General features: G+C 39.4%; 2 protein-coding genes across 2 annotated transcripts; one reads left to right on the forward strand and one right to left on the reverse strand.

The window, feature by feature from the left end:
- Window positions 1-563: 563 nt before the first annotated feature.
- On the forward strand, window positions 564-8,877 carry LOC120801342 (Golgi reassembly-stacking protein 2-like). The gene is made up of 10 exons (XM_040148217.1): window positions 564-782; window positions 4,987-5,067; window positions 5,167-5,370; window positions 5,492-5,578; window positions 5,661-5,791; window positions 6,730-6,862; window positions 6,971-7,103; window positions 7,335-7,418; window positions 7,554-7,667; window positions 7,988-8,877. The coding sequence occupies exons 1-10, from the start codon at window positions 720-722 to the stop codon at window positions 8,221-8,223; spliced, it is 1,266 nt and encodes a 421-aa protein (XP_040004151.1). The 5' UTR covers window positions 564-719; the 3' UTR covers window positions 8,224-8,877.
- Window positions 8,878-9,138: 261 nt separating this feature from the next.
- Window positions 9,139-22,942, reverse strand: tlk1a (tousled-like kinase 1a). Its single transcript, XM_040148213.1, is given in 24 exon segments — window positions 9,139-10,203; window positions 10,331-10,438; window positions 10,524-10,635; window positions 11,186-11,321; window positions 11,405-11,574; window positions 11,681-11,770; window positions 11,997-12,088; window positions 12,192-12,273; window positions 12,499-12,596; window positions 13,103-13,169; window positions 13,332-13,520; window positions 14,268-14,404; window positions 14,495-14,605; window positions 14,847-14,939; window positions 15,059-15,145; window positions 15,227-15,322; window positions 15,535-15,578; window positions 15,685-15,760; window positions 16,401-16,439; window positions 17,611-17,682; window positions 17,795-17,916; window positions 22,604-22,640; window positions 22,642-22,680; window positions 22,682-22,942. Coding segments are annotated over 24 exon segments (2,310 nt in total). The 5' UTR covers window positions 22,724-22,942; the 3' UTR covers window positions 9,139-10,032.
- Between the last annotated feature and the right edge of the window lie 304 nt (window positions 22,943-23,246).

A 23,246-nucleotide genomic window follows, 5' to 3' on the forward strand; every position in this document is an offset into this window, starting at 1 on the left:
TTTATTTGGTCTCAGCTGTGTAAAAACACTGTTAACACAACTTTAAAATAAAATATTTTTTAAAAACCTTGTCATTTTGATGGTCAGCTTTTAGAGACGCCAACGACCCTTAGCAATTTGCTTGTGAAGGCTCGACTTGATTTGCTGTCACAGACTTGAGACGCTGGGCTTGACTTGACAGACACTTAACTTCAACTTGCCTCAAGAAACCATGGCCACCATATTTCATGAAGAATCGGGCAAATGTGTGACTTCAGAAGAGATTCACAACTTCTTGTATTGTGGTCATAAACAACCTGAACTGTATAGTGGCATAATGGACTTTTCTTTAAGAAGTAAAATTTCAAGGTCTACTCCCGGAAACAGCCTGTTCCTGTCCAACACTAGATTTTGACTCATCCTAGCTGAAATTGAAATGTATTTGTGCAAATGTCCCCATAAGGGCCCCTCGTGGGATTTGGGGCCCTTGAGACAGTTGATAATCCAGCCTTCCAAAAGACTTATAAACAGCTCTGCCTTCCAACTCTGGACTAGTTTCTGAACCGATTTAAAGCCTCGCAGTCGACATTCATGCTGTCATCATTCAGCTGCCACAGCGGAAGTGCTGGCAGCCAGGAACCGCAGGAAACACGGCACTGTCGCGGACATGAGCTGGAGGAGAGCCGCCTGCTAACCCGACACAGCTAGCCCACCCTGACCCACACAGATTCAGGGGAAACATGGGAGGGTCTCAGAGCGTCGAGATACCCGGCGGAGGAACCGAAGGCTACCACGTCCTCAGAGTGAGAGCAGTTTTCATGTCCCGGTGTGAAATGCAGCATATTTACTGTGTTCGCTCTTTGTCGGAGAGACCTGCTGCTAGCCGCGGGGGGGCAGAGGAGACGGACCCTGTCACCCGTCTAATGTTTTACTCCTGCAGCCAGATATTGGTGTGTTTTATATTAGTTCAGTGGCAGTGATGTGAGGCGACGGCGGACAGGTTTCGGTAACTCGTCGGCCCGAGTAGCTCGTCGCCTCTACCAGCTAGCTAACATCGACTGTGGACGGCTAACTTGTCAAGACACCTGAACGAACCCTCGTCCCTGAAGTGTTGCAGTCGGTTTTCACGCCCCTCGCGCGTTTTACCGGGTGTATCGTCATTCACCTGGGAGTCTCTGCCATGCCCGCGCGGACTTTCTATAACGCTAGTTGTTATTTCACACAGTAACTGTTTCGTCTTGTGCATTAAAAAACAAAACAAAACAAAAACAGTATGAATTCCAATGACTGACTTGACACGATGAGTTAGTATTCAAGCATGCGCAGTCGTCGACAAACGTTCGCTGATTTCCCCTCTTGTCAGTGCTCTGGGTGAGCGCCTCTTTGGCAGCTTTCAGGGGGACATTGTAACCTGGGTGTTACACGAATAACCGGTGTAGCTATTATATGACTTCGAAAGATGTGTTTGAACCTTCATTGCAAAAACCTGTTTTGGTTTTTAAATACAAAGATGACGGACTCGCCCTTTAATGCCCCTTTCCCCACCCTGTTTTTACACAGTTGTATACAAAAGTCTGGCCACTCCTTCGCATATTTTGTTGATTTAGACATTTAAAATGTGTCTTTCGTAAAATGTTAATCCTCTGCTACTTTTTATTTCATTAACTCTAAAAACAGAAAAAAATAAAATAAAAATAAACAAACAGTAGTTTGGCACGTGTAATAGTAAAACCTAGTAACCCACCACGTCTTTGGCAGATATCATAGCTTGCAAACGCTTTCCGTAGCCAGCCAACAGTCTTTCTGTTCTGGCTTTTCGGAAATTTCACCCACCTTTCCTGCAAACCCCCTCAACTTCTGAGATATTTGTTAGGCTCTCTTGCATGCACAGCATTTTTTAAGATCTACCCACAGATTTTCAATGATGTTCAAGTCAGGGGGGACTGCGAGGGCTGTTCCTCAAGTTTCAGCTTGTTTTTTTCTTGAGGAAATTCATGGTGGATTTTGGGGTCTGCTTTGGACCGTTTCCCTGTTGTAGAAGCCACTGTTTAGTTTCATTTTCTTGACTGACTGCATGACATTTGCGTCCTGGGTTTTCTGATATTTAGTGGATTCCATGCCCCCCCCCCCCCATCGCTGCGATGCTTCCTGTGCCACTGGCTGCCACACAACCCCAAAGCAGAACATTTCCACCGGAGCCCCACCGATACATCAGCGGGCTGATTTTATCGGCCGATTTAAGTGCAGACAAATTTCTATCTGTGTTTATATTGGCCAATAAGTAACAAGAAATTAAAGTAACGTAAACCAAATAAAGGTGCTTGAGCTGTGTTATTACCATTGTCACTATTGCAGTGTCAGTGGACGACAGCTAATGAGCCGTTAACGTATAGCGTTATACTCAGTCTGCCTAAATGACATAATAGTAAATACATCTGCGACTTGCACGTCAGTACAGTTACAGTCAGTGCGTTGAAAACACGTCTGATTACGGTAGTTTGTCTCAAAAGTTTAAACAAGGGCCTTTTCAGAATTAACGCTACCCCTTCAGCCAACTTCTAAAACCATCACATTTCAACACAGCTGGCTAGAGCTAGGTAATGTCAGAGGGGTCATTAGACCATTGGAAGAATAGTAGAAATAAAAGTGTGCGCACCGAGACAAGTAAATGACAGTGAAAGCTGATTCAGACACTCCTCATGTCCCCCTCCTCCTCGTTTTTTGTTTTGTTTCTTGCAGTGGCGTTTACCCGCTGTCACTGTGTCAGTTTACTGTGTCATTAAAGATGGCAGGTTTTTAAATAAATAGTGGTTGGAAAACGCTTTCCTGTCGCTTGCGTTGTACAGACAGAAATAAAAGAGCACTGATAAATGGATACATGGGATCAGTGATGACAAATAAATACAATAAAAGTAGTCATTTTGACAGACATTTACAGTGTGTTGACAATAATACAAGTTTATTTTTCAGCTGCATAATGTCCTGTTCAGTACATATCTTGATCAGAACTATTCAACGACAAAATATAAGGGATCTTTAGAAAAAAAAAAATCTTTGTTTATGTTATGTGTTTGTAATAAAAAATGAAGATTGGCCAATGTGTCATCATCAGATTTTTTTTTTAAACAATCAAATATTCAAATTGGCATTGGCATTAAAAATCCCCCACTCTAATTTTCACCCCCATGCTTAACAGAGAGCTTACAGTTGGGTTACTAAGCATTGACTTAGTAGGGTGCCCAAATTTTTGCACATGCCACATATTGGACACGTTTATTTTTTTCTATTTTTCTGAGTTCATGAAATAAAAAGTAAGAGTGCATTAGCATTAGAGGAAACATACAATATACCACTGTATAACTTTATTTTTTATTTGATTTATTCAGGCCCAAAAGATGACTTTCTTTCTTCTATTTTTTTGACACCTAGATTTTCTTGTAAAAGCTTTTCTTTTTATGTCAAAAACAGTGGCACAGAACAGCAAACATCACTGCCAGGCACCATGACATCCAAATCACAAACATGATATATTATGGAATAAGGTCAGCAGGTCTTTATGCAGCTCTACATAATTTGCATATAATTATCCATGATAGGCAAAGTATACAGCAAAAGGAAGGTAAATGAGATTTGAAGCAATGATGATGGTTGGTGCAAACCACCAGCCACATTGCTTATTCCAGCAAATGCATTATCCGTTTTGTCCGTCTTGCAGTGTCTAAATCGTGTTTCACTCTCCGTAGAAAAGTCGGTCTTTCCATCTCACAAATATCTTTGATGATTTCAAGCTGGTTATCTGCTGTAGGTGGATCGGCCTGTAACCATTTATGACTGATTGCTTTTTTTGCTGCTGGAGTAAAAAAGCTTATTTTTATTACAGGTTAATCTGCAGATTATTTTCTCAATTAGTTGTTCATAAAATACCAAAAATGTCTATGACATCTCCCTAAAACCAGAGTTGAAATATTCAGATAGCTCGTTTTGACTGGCCAACAGTCAAAACTGGAGTAGGGATTTCTGTCAGAACTTCACCAAAATCCAAGGGGCATGGGGAAGGGATACGGTCTAGAGAGACTTGTAGTATAAAGAACTATGTATAGAGTAAATATATACATATATACAGTGCCTAACAGATTATTAATGAGTAACAAAATATAATCTGCAACAAGAACTTACTTTGCTTTTTCCTAAATAAAAAGGGCAAGTGATCTATTGGCCTGAACATTCTGGCCACCATCTAAAGTATGTCATCTTCTAGCCACTGGTGGAAGATACATTTATTTAAGTACTAGACATAAGTACAAATGTTTGGCACTTTTCTTGAGTATTTCCATTTAATGCTAATTTATGCTTGTACTCTACCATATATTAGGGGGAAACATTATACTTTTTAACTCCACTACATTTATCTGATGACTGTAGCTGCTAGTTTCTTTTCAAATGAAAATTTTCCATTATGAAAACATGATGAGCTCATAAAATACAATACAGAACCCTCTACAAAAAAACAACAAAAAAAAAACCAGTCTACTTGGGCCCCTTTGTCACAGGTTTCAGATGAGTTGTTGGCAATCACACCGAAGTATGATTCCTCCTCTACACCTCTCAGATGGTTTCATTTAAAAAAACGGAGTAGTTTGTTCGAGTAGTTAAAACTAGCTCCACCTCAACCACCTACAACAGTAAAATAGTACTTATGCATTGATGCAATATTAACAATCTAATAAATACATGATCATTTATCAGTCACAGGGACCAAGTCCTTTTACTTTTCATTACTTAAAGTATATTTTTCTGGTAATAATTACTTAAATACACATTTTTGAATACAGGACTTGTACTTGTAATGGAGTAGCTTCACATTGTTCCATTGGTGCTTTTACTCAAGTAAAGGGTTGAGTACTTTTTCCACCACTGCCTCTAGCCTACATCTCACAATTAAATATTTCACATTAGTGTCTCGCCGTAGGCTTTATTGTCCTTACTCTATGATGCTGTAAATTACAGGTACAAGAGAATTCCCCTGGCCACCGTGCAGGACTGGAGCCATTCTTTGATTTCATCCTTTCCATTTGTGAAAATAGACTGGTAAGTTTACTTTTATGGGAATAAAAAAAAAAAAAATCCTGTAGTCAGGACAGACACAAGTATTGTGACAGATGATTTGAATGTAATGATCTCTGATAGAACAAAGACAACGACACCCTAAAAGAGCTGCTGAAGATGAACGTGGAGAAGCCCATCAAGATGCTGTTATACAGCAGCAAGACGATGGCAGTACGGGAGACAACTGTCACACCCAGCAACATGTGGGGCGGCCAGGGGCTTCTGGGTGTCAGTATTCGCTTCTGCAGCTTTGAAGGAGCCAGTGAAAATGTTTGGCATGTCTTGGTGAGTGTGGCAAATACTAGAACAGTGATATAAAGTAACACTCAAAGATGAGTGTGAATAAGTTTTGATATTTAGAAGTTATTGCTATGTCCTGACACGATTATACGTGTTTTGAGTCCAGGAAGTGGAGCCAAACTCACCTGCAGCCCTGGCTGGTTTGAGGCCCCACGCTGACTACATCATTGGAGCCGACACCGTCATGAATGAGGTACCTGCCTGCGGCTCGGTAGTAATGTTGACATAAAGCTGGCAGCAGGTTAACATGCTGTGTTTCTCTGCTCTTTGAACAGAGCGAGGATCTGTTCTCCCTCATTGAAACCCATGAAGGGAAGGGGCTGAAGCTGTATGTCTACAACACAGACACAGACAACTGCCGCGAGGTGGTCATCACTCCAAACTGTGACTGGGGTGGAGAGGGCAGGTATGACAGTTATCAAGGAAATCACCTATCTGAACTTTCCCTCTGCCATCAGTTAAAAACCAGGAAATTGGTCATATTTTTAGGAAAACCCTTTTACAAACACACTGGCTCATTTAGCCAAGGCACATACAGTGGCATGAAACCATAATGTTTAATGGTGAAAATCCGGCCCTTCTCTGGCTCCAACTTTACATGAACAAAATAAAGAAATAAACTAACGATAAAGGCTTCTTGATTTTACCTGATTCAAAACTTAAGATGTTGGTCAGGATGCTGTTCACCACTGGGGAATTACAGTCTAGTATTGAGTTTTTTTTCATTTAGAACCTTCAGAAAGATTATTTTCTGTTTCCGTCTGGAATTAATGTTGAGTTTGGTGGTTTAGTTTATTTTCAGATCGGGATTCATTATTTTTTAACAGAGGTGGTAATTCTTTAAGAATGAAAGAATTCAGAACAGGATTTTTTATATTTGTAATGTAACTATGATTCTAAAAAAATCTCATAAATTTTCAATTAGCATCCGGTGAAAAGTAATCTTTAATCCTATTTGACCCTGACAACAAACAAACAAAAAATGGGGGAAAAAACAATGATTTTATTTTTCCAGCTTATGGCAATGACTGTTACATGTTTTAGTTTTAGGTCCCCTTGCTTTTGAGTAAATGTTGAATGTAAATGTAAATTGAAATGTCAGGTGAAAGATTACCCTCTCCAATGACAGGTGAAGTCAACAACGTTTTGTGGAAAACAGTCATTGACTGCGCAGATTTTTTAAATTGTAGCATGCTATCACAGCTATTATACCAGATGATTTCCTACAGTTTTTAAAAAAAAAAAATCATGTCTTCCCATGTTGCCGCTTCACATTCTTTAAGGCTTCTGTCAAATGTTTGGACATTTTCCAGCCACAGTATTGCTGTGTTTCTCTCTCTTCAGTCTAGGATGTGGGATTGGCTATGGCTACCTGCACAGGATACCTACGTTGCCATTTGCAGAGGGAAAGAAGATCACCTTCCCAACACAGACTCCTAATGAACTCCCTCCTCCACCTAAAGATGGATTCACAGAGGTAGCTCAGCATATACAATAGTTGGATCCAAAGGAAAACGTTATTTTGACATCATCTGTGTTCCAAATCTTGTGAATATTTACTGAGATAGTGATTTTTGGTTGCCAGGTCCATCTCTCCGCTGTCATTCCAACCGCTCCAGTTGCTGTGTCGTCTTCTGCATCGACTGGATTAGAGAAATCTCCTGCCGGTTTTTCGGTCACCCCTAATCTGACCCCTGTCTTTAGCAATCTACAGAACGGTACACTCACCTCTGACTGTTTAAAATATGCTGTTTGAATTGATGTAAGGTTGACGTAGCTATATTATGTGCAGATAAAGTAAAATGCATGTTGAAAATTCTAAATTTCCGTGTAAAATTATACTAAAACTTAAAAAAAAAAAAAATACAAGCCAAGAGTAACTCAGATACCTCCATTCATTGTCGTATTAACATGTAACACAATAACAGTCTTGTTAAAAACTGTTTCAGGAGCCCCTACAGTTCCGCTGCCCAGCGAAGTCCCCTCCTCACAAAGCATTCCCCTGTCTGTCAATCCTGCTCCAACAATACCAGGTTAGTAGAAACTATTTTGGGGCTTGTATCTCCCCAGGCCTGGTGCCTAAGCCAGCTACTCTGTGAAAGCCAAACTTGGACAACATTAGTTTACTAACCTAACTTTGTCTAATATCTCTGTTATTTGTTGCACAGGTTTAAAGCTCTTACCTGGAGGTCTTCCACGGTTTCCAAATTTACCAAATCTCAATTTCACCTTGCCAGACATGAGCCAAGTATTGCCACCTGGAGTTGGATTACAACATTTAGGTATTGTTTTGTTCTTTGGACTGTGCTTAGGTTAGTTAAAAACAATCAAACTTTAAGTCTGGTGTTATTCTATATTTTTCTTATTGTCCACAAATCCCACGAAAACACCAAAACCAACTCACTCTTCTCTGCCACAGAACTCCATTGTTGTCCAAAAACTATTAAACATATCAATGAAGCACACTATTACAGCACGTGATGTTATGCGGGCACTGTTTAAAAAAAAAAAAAAAAAAAAAATCTAATCACCAACAATGTCATTTAAAATAAGTTTTTTTTTTTTGTAGATGACAAGATTTTGTTTGTGTTGTACTCCACAGGGCCTACACATCTTCCTCCTCTCAACCTCCCCAGTGTTGTCCCTGGTGTTACTCTCCCTCCATCTGACTTTGTATTTCCCCCCATCACTGCAAACGCAGCTCCTGCCTTTAAACAAGATACCACATCTCCCTCTTCCGCTATTCAGATGAACAGGTTACTGACCAAAACCCCAATACCATCATCAGTGACCACGTCTGAATCAGTAAATATCACAATGTCTGTAGAGTCATCTTAGCAGAGAGCCCAATTTAAGGTTGTCAGCTTGCTCTCAAGTCTTTACACAGTATATACAGTCTAATAGCTGGACCACTCAGTTGACATATTGCTCCTACTGTTGTTGACTGTTGTATGAGAGCTCCAGTACCTCCAGGATACTGGAATTACACTGCTGGTCTTCTCACATGAAGCAAAAATCATAAGAAGTTTTCCTAAGAAACAGATGTCAAAAGAAAAACATCCAGGCAGTAGCACCTCTGCACCTTGAGAGCAGTTTTCTTGATGAACAGTGAAAGAAAAATTGAGAATAATTCAAACCTTTCAGCAGAGTAAAAATATACACTCTGCAGCACTCTGCAACTTTTTAAAATAAATCACAACACAATCATAGTAGGAAGTGTGTTAATGAAAACTAAATGGACTTTTTGAACTTGGCAACAAGTGTAAAATATATGGGGAACAGGTTAACTTCAAATGTGCAAATCAGTATCTTTGCATCTCTCTTTAGGGGTTAAACTACTTAAGACGGGGCTTTAACCTGTAACTTATACTACTGGGGATTTTCCTTTAGATAAGCAAGTTTGCTTGCTGCTGTAGCCATTAAATATTAAATAGTTTTGGTTTTTGTACAAGAAATAATTTTTAAACTGAGACATTGTTACCTTGATTAAACTGATGTATTTTCTCTATCTCAGCCTCTGCTTTGTATTATTACGTTCATCTCAAGTTGTTCATGTAATGAACATCCCTTGGTACGCTCTGTAACAATGCAGTACCAAAAAAAGCCACAGAGCGTCAGCATAATCTCAGAAAATGGAGGTAAATTTTGGTAAACTGCACTCTAAAATTTAAAGAGTGTATTATATCAGGCGATAAATATGGATGTTAACTAGATATATTCTACAATACCATTCACTGGGAGGAAAAAAAAAAAAAAAGTTTCCTGGCATTTATTATTCACACTTAGCAGAACTGTACAATTTGTACCCGAAGTGGAACATAAAGCCCTTCAAAAAGTAAGAGCAACAAAGCAGCAAAGTGAAACCACTCCAGGAAACTAGTTTTACATAGGGGAAATTTTACCTCTTTGTACATGTTACAGCTGCAGCTCAAAATTTGAAAATTCACCTGTACAGCATATACAGTTTCCAATTTATCTGTTATACTCCTGCATAGGATTTTATACATTGTCATTTTCTACATTTGGTTACTTTGTGCATTAAATGCAAGTATGCTGCCCCAACCTACATGTCACTAGATGCCACTTGTATGCTACACGTTACATTCTCTTGTATAAGTAACTCAAATTAAAGCCTAACAATTGTGAAAAACAAGACATTTAGCTAAATCAATAGTGAAATCTTTGTAGTTCTACCTAACAATGACTGTCCTCTCCTCACAGTATATTAACTTCTAGCAGCTGAATCATTTGCACCCTGGCAGGACCATGTTATTTAATCTAAACCGATGGGCTGCCAAGTCTCCCTTTGGCCCTTTAAGGCTTTATCCATCTGCAACATCTGAACAGAGCGTACAGTCACAATTTCTTCAAGGTATGTCGTCAGTTTCAGTGCTTTTGTTGGACCTTCAAAAGATCCTTCTACCCATGTCATAAAAACATCCCTTTGCTGTCCCTCCATTGATCAAGCCCTGGTGAACAAGAATAAAGCCTGGCACAGGTCCGTGGATGTCAGGTGAGATCTCCCCACCTGTGACCTGCTCCTCCTCTTTCTGGCTGTTGCTTCTCGCATGAGCTTGAGCCTCTGAGGAGCGCTTCAGGCGTACGAGCAACTTGGTCAGTTTGCCTTCCTGTCACAGTTCAAGGCCGTCAATAAGAAATGATACTTGAGGAGGCTGGTCCTGAGCCAGCAGCACTCATCTGCAGATTTCCAGAGGAGCTTGACCTCCGCATGTGAGGGAGCAGGTAGGGGTCGCTTCCCAGCTGGTGAACGTCAATCCGGTCCTCCTTCCTGTATGCCAGGCACCGCCTTATGAAGGCCTGAAGGAGGGAGAAACAGTATCCAAAATTTCCAGGTCAGTCAGAGTGAGTTCCGCTGTTTTAGGATAGAGTTTTCCTTGATAAAACAAGACATTTAAAATAGCCTTTTGTATGTGAGTTCACTTACCTTTGCTTCATTACTAGCAACAGGCTTGACAGGGAACTGGACATCGGTAGCTTTGAGTATGGTGTTCTCCTGCAGGATGTCCTGTTGTGACTGATTGTGGCCAAAAGGCTGAGAAGGAGGAACAGTGCTTAATAACTGGACCTAAATTACGAGCGAAACATTAAAAGGAAAGGTTCTGTATTTCCCTCCTTACCTTCCTTCCATACAGACACTGGAAAAAGATAACGCCCACAGACCACACATCCACCTTGTTGGAGATCTTTGGAGGTTCTTTACCAACCACAAAGCATTCAGGAGGCAAATACCTGACCAAAATAAAACAAAGTTGTTTAGTGTCTGTACTAGCTGCCTGTTTTTCACTTTCATGTCCAGTGGTGGTAAGTAATTTTAGCATATTTACTCAAGTTCTGTAATTAAGTACAAAGTTGAGGTACTTGAACGTTACTTTAGCATCTCTATTTTATGCTCCTTTATACTCTGTCCACATTTATTTGACAAATGTATCTAGTTACTTTTTTAAAATCAGATTTATATATTACATACTGTTTATAAATATGATGCCAATATGATTAAACTACCCCACGTTTCAAACAAATTAAAATAATGTTAATGTTTAACAATGTTAATGATTAACAATGTTAATAATACAACAGTGACAGGGACTGTTTGCATAACCAGGGCTTTTAATTTTGATACTTACGCACTTTTACTTAAGTAAAAATCTGAATGCGTATGAGTATTTTTGTAGTCTGTTTTTCTTGCTTTTAAGTAAGTAAATGATCCGAATACTTCCTCAACCACTGTCCATGACCTTATATGTAATGTATATCTGTGTGGGGTGTCATTTCTTCTCACCAATAGGTCCCTGCACCTTGTGATGTCAGGTCCATCCCATCCACATCATAGTTGTCATCATCCATGATTTTGGACAAACCAAAATCAGTGATTTTGATTTCCCCACAGGCTGTACCATCAACCAACAAGATATTGCCTGGAGACCAAAGTACAATGAGTCAACACTATATTGTTGATGATGTGGTGAGTGTCATAAGTTGTCCAGAGGGGTATGTATACCTGGCTTGAGGTCATAATGGATGATTGGGGGTTTGATTTCATTCAGGTATTTTAGTGCATTCACAATCTGCATGACTATGGACCGTGCTTCCTTCTCAGTCATTAACTTATGCTGCTTCAAGTAGAAATCCAAGTCGTTGCCATCGCAGTACTCCATAACGGTGCAAAACCTAACGAATTTAAAAACAGACATACTGAGAATTACAGACCAATCCTAACAGAAACCAACTGAGAAGTGCTGTAAATGTATGAAAGAGAATGCATTAAATGACTAACGTGTCTGTGTCCAGTGAGAAGTAGTCGTAAAGTTTCACAATTCGGGGATGGTCCAGCTCCTTGTGTATTCTGTACTCTCGGCATGCATGCCTGCAGAGAGGATGGTAATTATGTGTCTACCGGCAACAAAGCAGGAAGGTGTAGGTGATGTATTTTTGCACTGACAGCCAGGCATTGAGGCTTATGGAGAGGAATAACAAATACACTGAAGTGAAGGACATCAGAACAACTTGTCTAAATACGTCACAATATATGAAACACTAACTATAGTATAATGCAGGTGAGTTTCCAAATTTTCACAGGGGGGGCAACGTACTTGTGATAGTTCTCCTTTTTCTCTTCTCTCCAGTTCTTGTTAAGTTGGTGGATTTTCACAGCAGCATATCGTTGCTCAATCAAGTCAAAAGCCTGTATGACACGCGTTCAAAAAGTTGGCTTATACTTGAAAAAATACTTTAGCAGGTGTTGCTTTTCAGTTTGGAACCTATAAGATCAACATTTAATGACTTACCTTATAAACTTCACTAAAGCCCCCTCTCCCTAGAAGGTGCAGGAGCAGATATCGTTCATTCAGTGTTGGGTGATCTTTAAATCTTCAGATGGAAAAAAAAGGCACAGAAAACAATCAAAATTACAGATACAGACCCAAGTATCGGTGAAAATCCTTCAAAAATCACTGTTAGTGTGTCGTGACCAGTGTGGTAAAGGACAAGTCAAGAGGCACAGTGCTAATTTCACATATGTGGATACTGGCCTTGTGTGTACAACGTGTTCCAGTGTCAATGCAGTAACTGTCAAAGAAATTGATTCAGACTCACTGTGAGCTGTCTTCATTATTTATTCTCTTCAGCTCCCGAATGTGAAGGTTGCGCACTCTCTCCAGACGCTCCAGCTCCGCCTGGATCTCAGCTTCTTCCTATAAATGATTCAAGCACACAAACACACAAGTGCACAGAAGGAACTTCAGAGTACTGGCTACAAGGAGAGGAGCTCATCAAAACCCACTTGTACACAGCTGACTAGTTCTGTATTAAATATTAACGGTTGGCTTGATACAGAGTCTGTCAGGGGCTGTCTGTGATGCTTATTCATCGGGAAACAATGAATACATCCACAAACTACAGGCTCGCTCAATCCTTAGGGTGATTCGCTCAAAAGTAACAGTGATTCAGCTCAGGAAACAGGAGAATCAGCTTGAAGGATTTGCTACATTTAATAATTTACTGACTCCAATTAGGTTTTAACCTCTAAACTGCGTAAAATCACACTTTATCCTTATTATATAGTGGATCCTGGATAAATTGCGAAACTCAAAAAATAAATTCATACACAAGGTCTTGTGTCTGCACAATACACGAAGACGGGCAAAGTCCCCCCCTGCACTAATTACAAAATGTTTGCCAGGTTCAGCAGTTGACAAACCTTCTTGATATGTCCGAGTCGCAATTTGAAGATCTCCTCCTGTTCATGGTACTCTGCTAGTGTCAGCCTTTTCAGGACGAGAGAAATATGGGAATGCAGTCACGTTAAACTTGCTTTACAACTGCTACTGCAAAAGAATAAAGCCAAAACTACACTGAATTTCATGCAGTGCCATTACCTAGGTAATGGCTGCTCTGATATCTATGATTAACAAGAAGCCAGGACTTACAGCTGAGGTAGGCTGGGTTTTAGAAAGGGATCACTATCTGCTCCATTCACTGCCTTGGTTTTGCGTTGCTTTGGCTCTGAGTTTGTGGTTGGTGCTTGGGAGTTACTGGAGGATGGAGGTTTTCTCTTGGCTAGAAGTTTTCTTTGCCTCTCAATGTCCTCTCTCTGTTGGTTTATCCACTCTTGCTGTCTGTAGATGGAAAACAGTGATTTCTGTTAGATAGTATCATTCCCATACTTTTGTTCCATTCATGGTCACGACTAAAATAACTACACCATCTTATCAAATCTTATCACCCTCAATTTAAGACCATTGTAAAGAAAATCAGCAATTATGAAAGCTGTGCCGTTTCTTTTAGGAATGGGCCTGAAACATAATTTTCCACGCTGAATCTGATCCACCAGCTTAGAATATACATGGTGGGTGGGGTGTGGTGGTGGTGGTCGTGTGGTCCACCAAATTACACTCCAGTCCTGCTCATCTACAGCACAGCTAAACACTAAACTACTACAATATCCTACATGTCTACAAGTCCTACCTGAAAAAAATTAAAGTTTTAGAACATTTACACATTTAACTTGATCAGCATTTAAAAACATAAAATAATCTTGCTAAATTCATAAAATCCTAACAACTCCTGACAGTGCTTTTGGCTGAAGAGGTGATTATACATGCGTTGACTTGATCTGTGTACAATGAAGCAGCAAAGAAAGATATCTGCTGACACTGCAGCTGACAACAACATGTGGTTCATGGGCCACAATCGGACGGGTTGTACTGTGCAACCGCTTCCAGATAAAGAAAGTGTTTCGCAGAGGGGGAGAAAAAAAAAAAATCCACCAATTACTACTACCACCACCACCACCACTACTACCACTAATAACAACAACAACAACAATAGGTAAGACACAAAAAATATCATTAAAAGCTTCATACTTCACAAGGTTTTGGAAGGCATAGCCGTCTGTCCATTGTTCTGTGAACGAGGCTCCATGTCTCACTGTAGTGAAATGGCCTAAACGTAGTCTATCCTGCATGCTCTTCTCCCGACAGGCCTGCTTCTCTTGGGTGCTCTGAAGAACAATACAAAATATAGGTTTGCATGTGGGTTTGTAGACACATCATGTGAGTTCATAAAGAGTTAAGAAAAACAATACACTTACCTTTTCTATAAGCAACTTCTTGCTCATGGTGATGCATTTATTCAAGCGTTCCTTGTACTTTTCAAGTAATTTTTGTTGTTCATCTATCTGTCTCCTGAGATCACAGTTTGCCTATGAAGCAGAAAAAACAACATATCAACAGTCAGGCAAATTACATTATAATCCAAATCCACCAAATATTTAAAACCTTACAAATTCTGTTTATATCGTTGACAGATGATACAAATTAAGGCCTTTTTTATTACCAAACATTACTCTAACAGACGTTGTCCAATTTGTTTTATCACGACATTAACATCACAGGCCAGACGTGCCTTTCTGCAAGGTACTAAACAGAGTAAAACCTTCTTACCCTTAGTAAATCATCTATTCTGCCCTCCTTCTTCTCAAGGTCTAGATTCTTAGTGCTTTCAAGGGCAGCCAATTTCAACACTGTAAGGTCAGTCTAGAGTGAAAAACAACAAAAGACGTTGTTTAAAATCTTACCCAGCAATCCAAAAACAAATGTAAGAGTCGCTACGAAAATCCTTTGGTGACTTGACTATCAGCAGTCATTTACCTCACCTGAACAGATTTGACTGCTAGTTGCTTTGGATGCGTCATGTGGTCCCCAAAAGATAGACTAGTAGGAGATGAGCTATTTTGTCTAACCTGTAACAGAAGAGACAGTGTTTCTTTTATGACAGGGCAACGCTGAATAGAGCAGCAACGGAGATTTTGAGTAACACGTACAGCAATGCCCTGAGTGGAGTAGGAATGTGAGTTCTGGGGCGAGCGAATCACTGGTGGGAGACCTCTCACAGGACTGGACCCATTTCCTCCCTGGAACTAAAAGGTAAAGAGAGGACAAGTGACGTCACTGACTCACATTTGGTGACAGCAGACATGCCAGGGGCTCCTTTTATATCATACCGCTGTTATTTTAGAGACAGGAAATGGATTATGCCATAGATGTTGACCAAAGACTAATATAACACACATTATCCATTCAACACCTCATTTCAGCATGTGAAACATCTGACAGCAAACAGAAAACTCACATCGAAATAATCACTTATTTTGGGTCCTCGCACAATTGATTTTCCTGTGAAGGGAAAGAAAAGAGTGTTGGGATTTATCAAAAATATTTAAGAAGAATACAGCAATAAGTAAGAGCCTACATATAACCTGTTTAACACAGAGACACTCACCTTGGCTGCTATCTGATTGGATCTCAGGTTTCCTTTTTCTGCCTCTGGTTGTTTCTGACTGTTTTTTCTCTGGGGTCTAAAAAAATAAATTGTATTTAATGTTTTACAAAAGAATTACTTAACATAGCTGTTTTAAACCTTCATAAAGGCTTCGCTGCAGCTGTATTGTCTAAAAAGTTGTAACTAATTTGTTCCCATTGGATAATCATGATACATAATCATGATCTCTATATGAGCAAAATAACCCTGGATGATTTGAACTGTAAAAATTACCAAATTAATATTTGACTTCTGTGGCTGCTCTCACTGCAGTTTCATATCAGCTTTATTCTTGTAGTAATAATCAGATCTTAGTTGCATACTCGTGTAATTTCTATCTTCTATCAAAACCTACGCCACCAGCAGATCAACAATTAGTTTTGGTGCAAAAAAAGAATACTCTGAATTATCAAAAATGATCTAAAGTTCAAAGGGAATAGTTTAACAAAAATACATAAATGTTATAGCAATGTTTTGCTGCACATAATCTCCTATATTACTTACAAAACAATATTTCACCTCGGAAAATTTTTGAGTTAAGCACCTCTCGTGTGGGCCTTCCTTTTTTATTTTTAATATTGGTTAATGGACAAAACCACTCAACCCGGAGGAACACTACAAACTGCAGCATTGAACTATGTAAGCAATCACATTTTCAGATTTGATCATGTACCTACCGAATAAGCAGGAGAACTGCCTCTTTTCACATCGGAACCCTATTAAGTGAGAAAGGAAAGAGTTTTATGCAAAACCGTGAGAGAGAGAGCACCTGGTGGTAACCAGCAGATTCTGTGTACAAGATAGTGAAAGACCTTTTACAGCATCAGTACTTCATTACTAATAATGTAATAATGATGGGTTTAGATCAAAAATGACCTGTGAGAATTCTTTAAGAAAGATCATAAAATAATCAAAGGTATGAAAACATTTACACAGACAATAACGCTAATGCAGAACAAGGCAAGGGGTTGCAGTGGCGTGGGTGTGCTGCGACAGTGTACAGAAGAACATAAAATACAAACATGGAAATCCAGTTTGAAAGCTTATTAAATGCCAGGACACAACAGGGTGGTTGGCATCCCACGCTGCGCCACTGCAGCAATCTCACTAAAATGAATGAAGAAGCCTTTGTTGGGGTGATACAGCCCTGCACACTATCCAATGGTGAGATTTAGGTCTGTCAGAGTTAACTTCACAGATGAAGGGTCCCAAGGTCATGTAGTCAAATGGCCAAGCAGTTGTTTTGAGAAATCTATCAGAGATGTTTCATATACAGTTTCTGGATGATGGTCTTCATGATATCCATTAGATGAATCACAGTAATGCCCTTACTCTTCAAAAAGGAGAACAGTTTAGTAACAGGGTGGCTATTTTTAAAACTCTAGCTCTCAGAACTCCACCTTAACAGGAACTGATTTGCATGAACCCCTTACATCAACCAGCACAAATGACTGTTTAAATCATTCCATGTACATTAAGAGCCCATTTTAGGTTAATGGACAAAAAAAGCCATATAGATTTTTTTTTGTGTATTTTAATATGAACAAGGTTAGTGTCACAGGAAGCAGATGATTTTAGTCATGGTATTAAAAAGGGCAAAGATACCATATATACACCCCTCAATCACTCTAGGACAGAGTTTATATGACATATACAACAAACCAGCTTTCTAATGCGTGGGTCTACTGAACTCTAATGAGTAATGCTCATTAATTGGGCTCCGCTTCACAGCAGTAAGCAAGAATGTGGTGGAACAGCTCTGAAAGCAACCTTTAAAAACAACATGTACCATCTTATTAAGAAAAGCCAAGGGTTATTGCGCTGATACATGTAAATGTAGTCAGTGTTAATAGGTTTCTAATTAAGACAAAAGATTTGGACCTGTACCTCTGACTCCTTGTCGCTTGAAGATCCCAGACTTCCAAAACTGTGATTTGAACATTCATTATTGGTCAAACCCTGGGGGGAAAAAAAGGGGACAACATTAAGTATCAAAATTCTATAAATATTGTTTTCATCAAATATTCCATATCAACATTGAGATAGCTGACATTGCCAAATATTCACTCACTTTGGTTCCCCCGCTTGTGCTGCCAGTGCTACCCCCTGTGCTGCCGCTGACCCCGCCCATAAAGCGTGCCTCCAGCAGCTCCTGTCTCCGGGGGTCCAGGCTGTGCAGCTCCTCCATGGTACCTAGGAGGATTATCAACAATTCACAATATGTCTCAGTTATTCAAGGATCATCTTAATTGAAGCCTTTGAATGCCAACTCAAGAGCAGATGACACAGTAGCAATGAGCTTGATAGCAGAGTTATGATAAATGTAACTCACAATCTCAAAGCCTGACAGATGATAATATTTTAGTCTAGTACAGAATTTGGGCCAAGACCAAATTTATGCCCATTCCCCAGTGGCATTCCCAAGACAGTTTTCATTCTACATTTGTGTAGCACTGATGTAATAAGCAAGATTTTTTTCATTATGTTTACTCCTGTTACTACTAGCAGCTTAATACTACTGCTACCACCAATAACAATAACAACAACAACAACAACAACAACAAAGATATCCAAAATAATTTGTTAACACTCAAAATGCAGAGGACAATTAGTCATAACAGCATTTCTGTGCCACAAGCTCTATTATCATGAGAGTCCAAGAGCAATGTTTCAACTGCTAGGCAGTGATGAATACTGAGCTCCTGTGGGACTGTTACGTGAGCTCCCTGGGCTTCAGTGTTGCTGCAGACTCAAAGGGGTCTGCCCACTAAACCTGTGCTTTAATGAGACAACCATTTTGAATTTATAAAGGCCTATGGAGCCTTGGCGCTATATCCAAGTGGGTAGGGATTTAAAAAAAACAAAACATTTAAGTGAAGGAGAACATAATGTGAGAAATACTAGGTAGTAAGTATTAATAAAAACAAAAGTCACAACAGCTAACAATAGAGCGTACTTGTATTAGTTCTCCACAAATCTAGACACAATTAAATTGTTTAAGAACTAATCGGAATATTTTTTAACTCAAGTATAAACACATTTTGCAGCTGGTTTTGTTGATGACATTGATGGAATATAGCTGATTTGAATTAAGAAACAAAGACTAATCAAATGATGAAACATGTATCAAATCTAGACAAACATACTCTTAACAGCCATTTAAAGCTTACACACCTATCAGCTATGACAGCCGAATATATTCTAGTCTTTTTCCTCATACGAGCAGGTGAATGAGAAATTGAGAAGGCGAAGAACACCATACAGATGAGAGAAGGTATGCTATGATATCATCTAATAACTCCCAAGATAAATATAACTTCAGATAATCTTGAGGCAGGGGGGGGAATCAGTGCATTTCAGCAGTGCTCCAGGGAATGGACACAGAAACAAGTCGTAGGGAAACAAAGATAAAAATCTCTTTTAGATATAAGAGAACAATAGGAAAACAATAATTCCAAAAAGAACAAAGTTGACCAAACGGTCCATTTGTGTGAAACTGAATAAATGTACCTAATAAGGAGAAGTTGTGGGAAGTCAAATACTAATTTTGTGAAACGTCAAATTCCTTGTTGACATATGCAAATAAATGAATAAAACAGCACACATATACATAATATGTAAGTACCACATCTCAAAGCAATCTTCAATAATCTTAGAGATGGACTGAATTTGGACTTAATTTAGGCCCAGAGTTGTACTGTCCAACAGATTGTACATAATACAAAACAAGCCTTGGCAAGAATAGTTAAACAAAATGCCATTCAGCACATCCTCTTAAACTAAAACATTGTGTCTGCTGTAAAGTTATGCCTTACAATGCAGTGGCCAGCACACAGGCCCACTTCAAAGTTTGCAACATGAAACAACTTTAGTAATGTGGTGTAATAAATAGAATACAGACAACTCATTAAATAATACCATCTTGCAACTATTTACCAGATCAGGATAAGACAGATGATCAAGGTTATGTCCAAGTCAAAAAGTATAAAACTCCTCGTCACTAATTCAAATCATGTCCAGCCCATCAATGCCATCCACAAAACCAGCTGCAAAATGTGTTTATACATCAGAGTATAAACATTAAAAAAATATTCTGATAAGTTCTTAAACATCTGAATCATGTGTGTAGGTGCGTGGATAACTAATACTTTTATTACCAGTTTGCTATTAACAAGACAGCAGAACAAGCACTGGCTTGTATCTGACTCCAGCAATGAAACAGTTCAGATACTGACCGACCAACAATATACAATGATAACTCCAACAGCAGAGGACTTAAACAAAATCATCAGTTACATTTTTAAAATAACCATCAATTTGACCGTTTTGGATGTTTTGATAAAATCAACTTGTTAGTCACTTATCCGTATTTAGTGACAGACTAAACAGAGCCCTATCGGATGAAAAGTGAGAGCAAACTGAAAACAGGCTTGCGATTAATGTAGTTTTTTAAAACCACATATTGATACGGTAATGATTACCAATTATACTTGGTACATCACAGAAACCGTGTACTGAAATCAATGAAGTGGCAAGTCTAGCAACACACAAGCAAAGGGAATGTAAGTCACATTCAGTACTTCTCCTACTGAAATTCAATTTTTATCAGATGCAGCCTGATGTCTGATGACTACAGATATGAACAATGCATCACAATTATTGATCTGCACTCAAAGTATAACTGGACTTAAAATAACAGTGATGTGGTTTACTGAAAGACATCCCTGGATTAAGATGTATTGTTCCACTGCCAACCTAAATTGTTTATCATAACCCTCTTTTGTCATTATCTGCACTCTACCTTAAAACTGCTTACAACTGGATGCTGTGATCAAATCTTCAAGTGTTTGACAATGTAAACTAACCTTGTACATTGAACCTTTTCTATAACACCCAAAATCAAATTAATAGTCACTACCCTCCCATGCTTAGAGAAACTGGCCTCGGTTTTAAAATTGTTAAATGTTGTTATATCAATAACAATAAGGGAACCAGTCCATTTCCTCTTCCTAAGAGACAAGTAAGCTTGTCACATTTCCCACGCTGAGTCTATGACTTCTAATTAAATTTGCAATCTATTTTTCTGAAGAACTTATCCACTGCAGTCATCTGTCTCACACAAATACAGTATGAATGCTGCATGTGGCATCTGCACCACTTTGAGAGCAAAGCAAAAAATTGTTTTATTAACTAGCAAGACCATTTTGCAGTATATACAGCAGTACTAAATATTTAGCCCTGTAATCCTGGCAAGAATAACTAATGTAGTGAATAAATGACTGGTATGTTGTTTAATCATAACTTCAACATAAGCGCTTCAACATTCACTAGAAGCAGTTGTTGTAGCTGTTCAACCCCTGTTCAAATTCTATGAATGTACCCATAAAAACCATAATCTTTATGAAAAGTTATGGCTTTAAGACCTATTCTGCTCGTGTTTTTTGGTACGACAATGGTTTGCTGAGATAAGGCCATAGCTATTTCTCACCTTTCGCCAAGACTGTTTATGCCCGTTTTACATCATAAATGCATATCAGGTGTGTGGTCTCTCTCAAGGATTTCCCTTTGTTTCAAACATGAAGGCCTCTGTGCATAACTATTATCCATATTCAGGCCCCTGCAGGAACAAGTGGTTGAACCCTTACAGCTCTTGCTGTGGATGTCATCTTAACTCCATGCTGCTCAGCAGAGTGACCACCTGTTTATGGCAGACACTTGGAAAGTCTTAAAAATCTCTGGCATAAAATGGGTTGGATCACTTCCACCTAGATTCATTTTAGGGGCAGCTTAAGCTTAAAAACACCAGCACAGACAATAGCCTCACAATTTTCAGTATATACACAAGTGTCATACGGCTGTAGGCAGCCATCACTGATTAATATCAATCATTGTATGCAAAACGGATCATGCAAATGTAAAGGCTACTTAAATACCACAAACTAAGTAAAAGTTCTCCGTCATTACAATATCCTCTTAAAACTACTGGGGGTGCAAGGAGGCTTTATCGACATAAGTGACAACCACATAAGGTCACCAAAAAAAAAAACAAATACGCATCAGTTAGTTGATTGGGTGTGGGTTAGCATGCTGCACTGCCCTAAGCAGCTTGTATCCCACGGGTGTCCCTTGATTTTTTTGTTGGGGCTTCTAGCGTTACATCAACACTTAGCCCTTTAAGTTAGCGATACTAAAAGATCACACAAGGCTACCTACCATTCAATGCAGTGGCATCTATAGCAAAGGGCTACATTGAAGAGACATAGCTACACTTAATGTTGGATGCATACTGTCATGTTTAAAGGCGATCTGTTACCCCTCTGTACCGTTGAGATGATCAGTCACACATGCACAGATACTGTGAACATTGTTGGTAGGGAAACACCAGAGTCACACAAATGATTGCTAATAGTGCGATGCACACCTATACACTGCTTGCTACTAATCCTGTGATATAACGTTAACCATCTCCAGAAATTGCTTGATTTCTGTGGTTCCAATTGCTGATCTATTTTTACGTTTTTTCGGTAACTTGACTACTGTTTGCTCCTCTAACAGCAGCATGCTTAAAGGAAGATGCACCGACCCCAGCGGTAACCCTTCTGCCCTAGTAAAGGTTTATCGCCATTATGCACGTATTTGTCCTGAGGTTACTGCACTGGCCTGAGCACAGAAAGACGGTCCTGTGTCTTCAGTGCTACGAGCTAGCCAAACCGGCTCAATGGACTTTGGAGCTGACGCGTTATTGTAACGTTAGCTAGCACGCAGGTTTCGCCACCAAGATTTGCTCGGTCATTTTAATACAATTTCCTTTCGCTCTACACAAAATGATCCGAACGAGCGAGTAGAAAATACATAGGCATCTTAAAACGTTTCACGGTACCTTCCCGGGCCTTCACCTCTGCCGTGGTATGTTGCTGAAAACACAGTCCGTGTTGGGGACGTGGAGAGCTGGGACCAAAGATGGCGTCCCCTCCAAACTTCCACTACTTTGGACACTCATCAAGCTACTTTTCGTGTGTAGGTACGGCAGCGCACACGGTTAATCTTTCACACCGTCCGTGAAATTAACCGACTGGCGTACCGCAGTTGTTTTTACATGGGTACAGCGACTGACACTGAGCGAAAATGTCTAATTATTTTCTGTTTTAGGACACAAACCTCTTCACACCTCGGCAGTGTGTCCTGGCTCCGGGGCCACCTCTCCGTCTTCAAGTGGTTGTCTATGAAACGTCATGCATCGTGTGCACAATTCTTATCGCGAGGGTGATGTATGCTTTTCTTAACGTCAATGACAACATGAAGAAAAAATGTGAAACATAAATAACTAAATAATTAGATAACAATACACAGTAGGTGTGAACTATGCATAGCTTTGCCTACAAGTTGTAGATTGATCACTGGAAATCACGATGTTCAAAGCCCAAATAAATGGAATAATTAGTCCGTCATATCAAAAACTTATAGAAACCCATTTCTGCCAAAAGAAGAAAAAAAAAAAATCATGAAGTGTAGGCATGTTAATA

The sequence above is a fragment of the Xiphias gladius genome, chromosome 16 (genome assembly GCF_016859285.1).
Source record: "Xiphias gladius isolate SHS-SW01 ecotype Sanya breed wild chromosome 16, ASM1685928v1, whole genome shotgun sequence".
NCBI lineage: Eukaryota > Metazoa > Chordata > Actinopteri > Istiophoriformes > Xiphiidae > Xiphias > Xiphias gladius.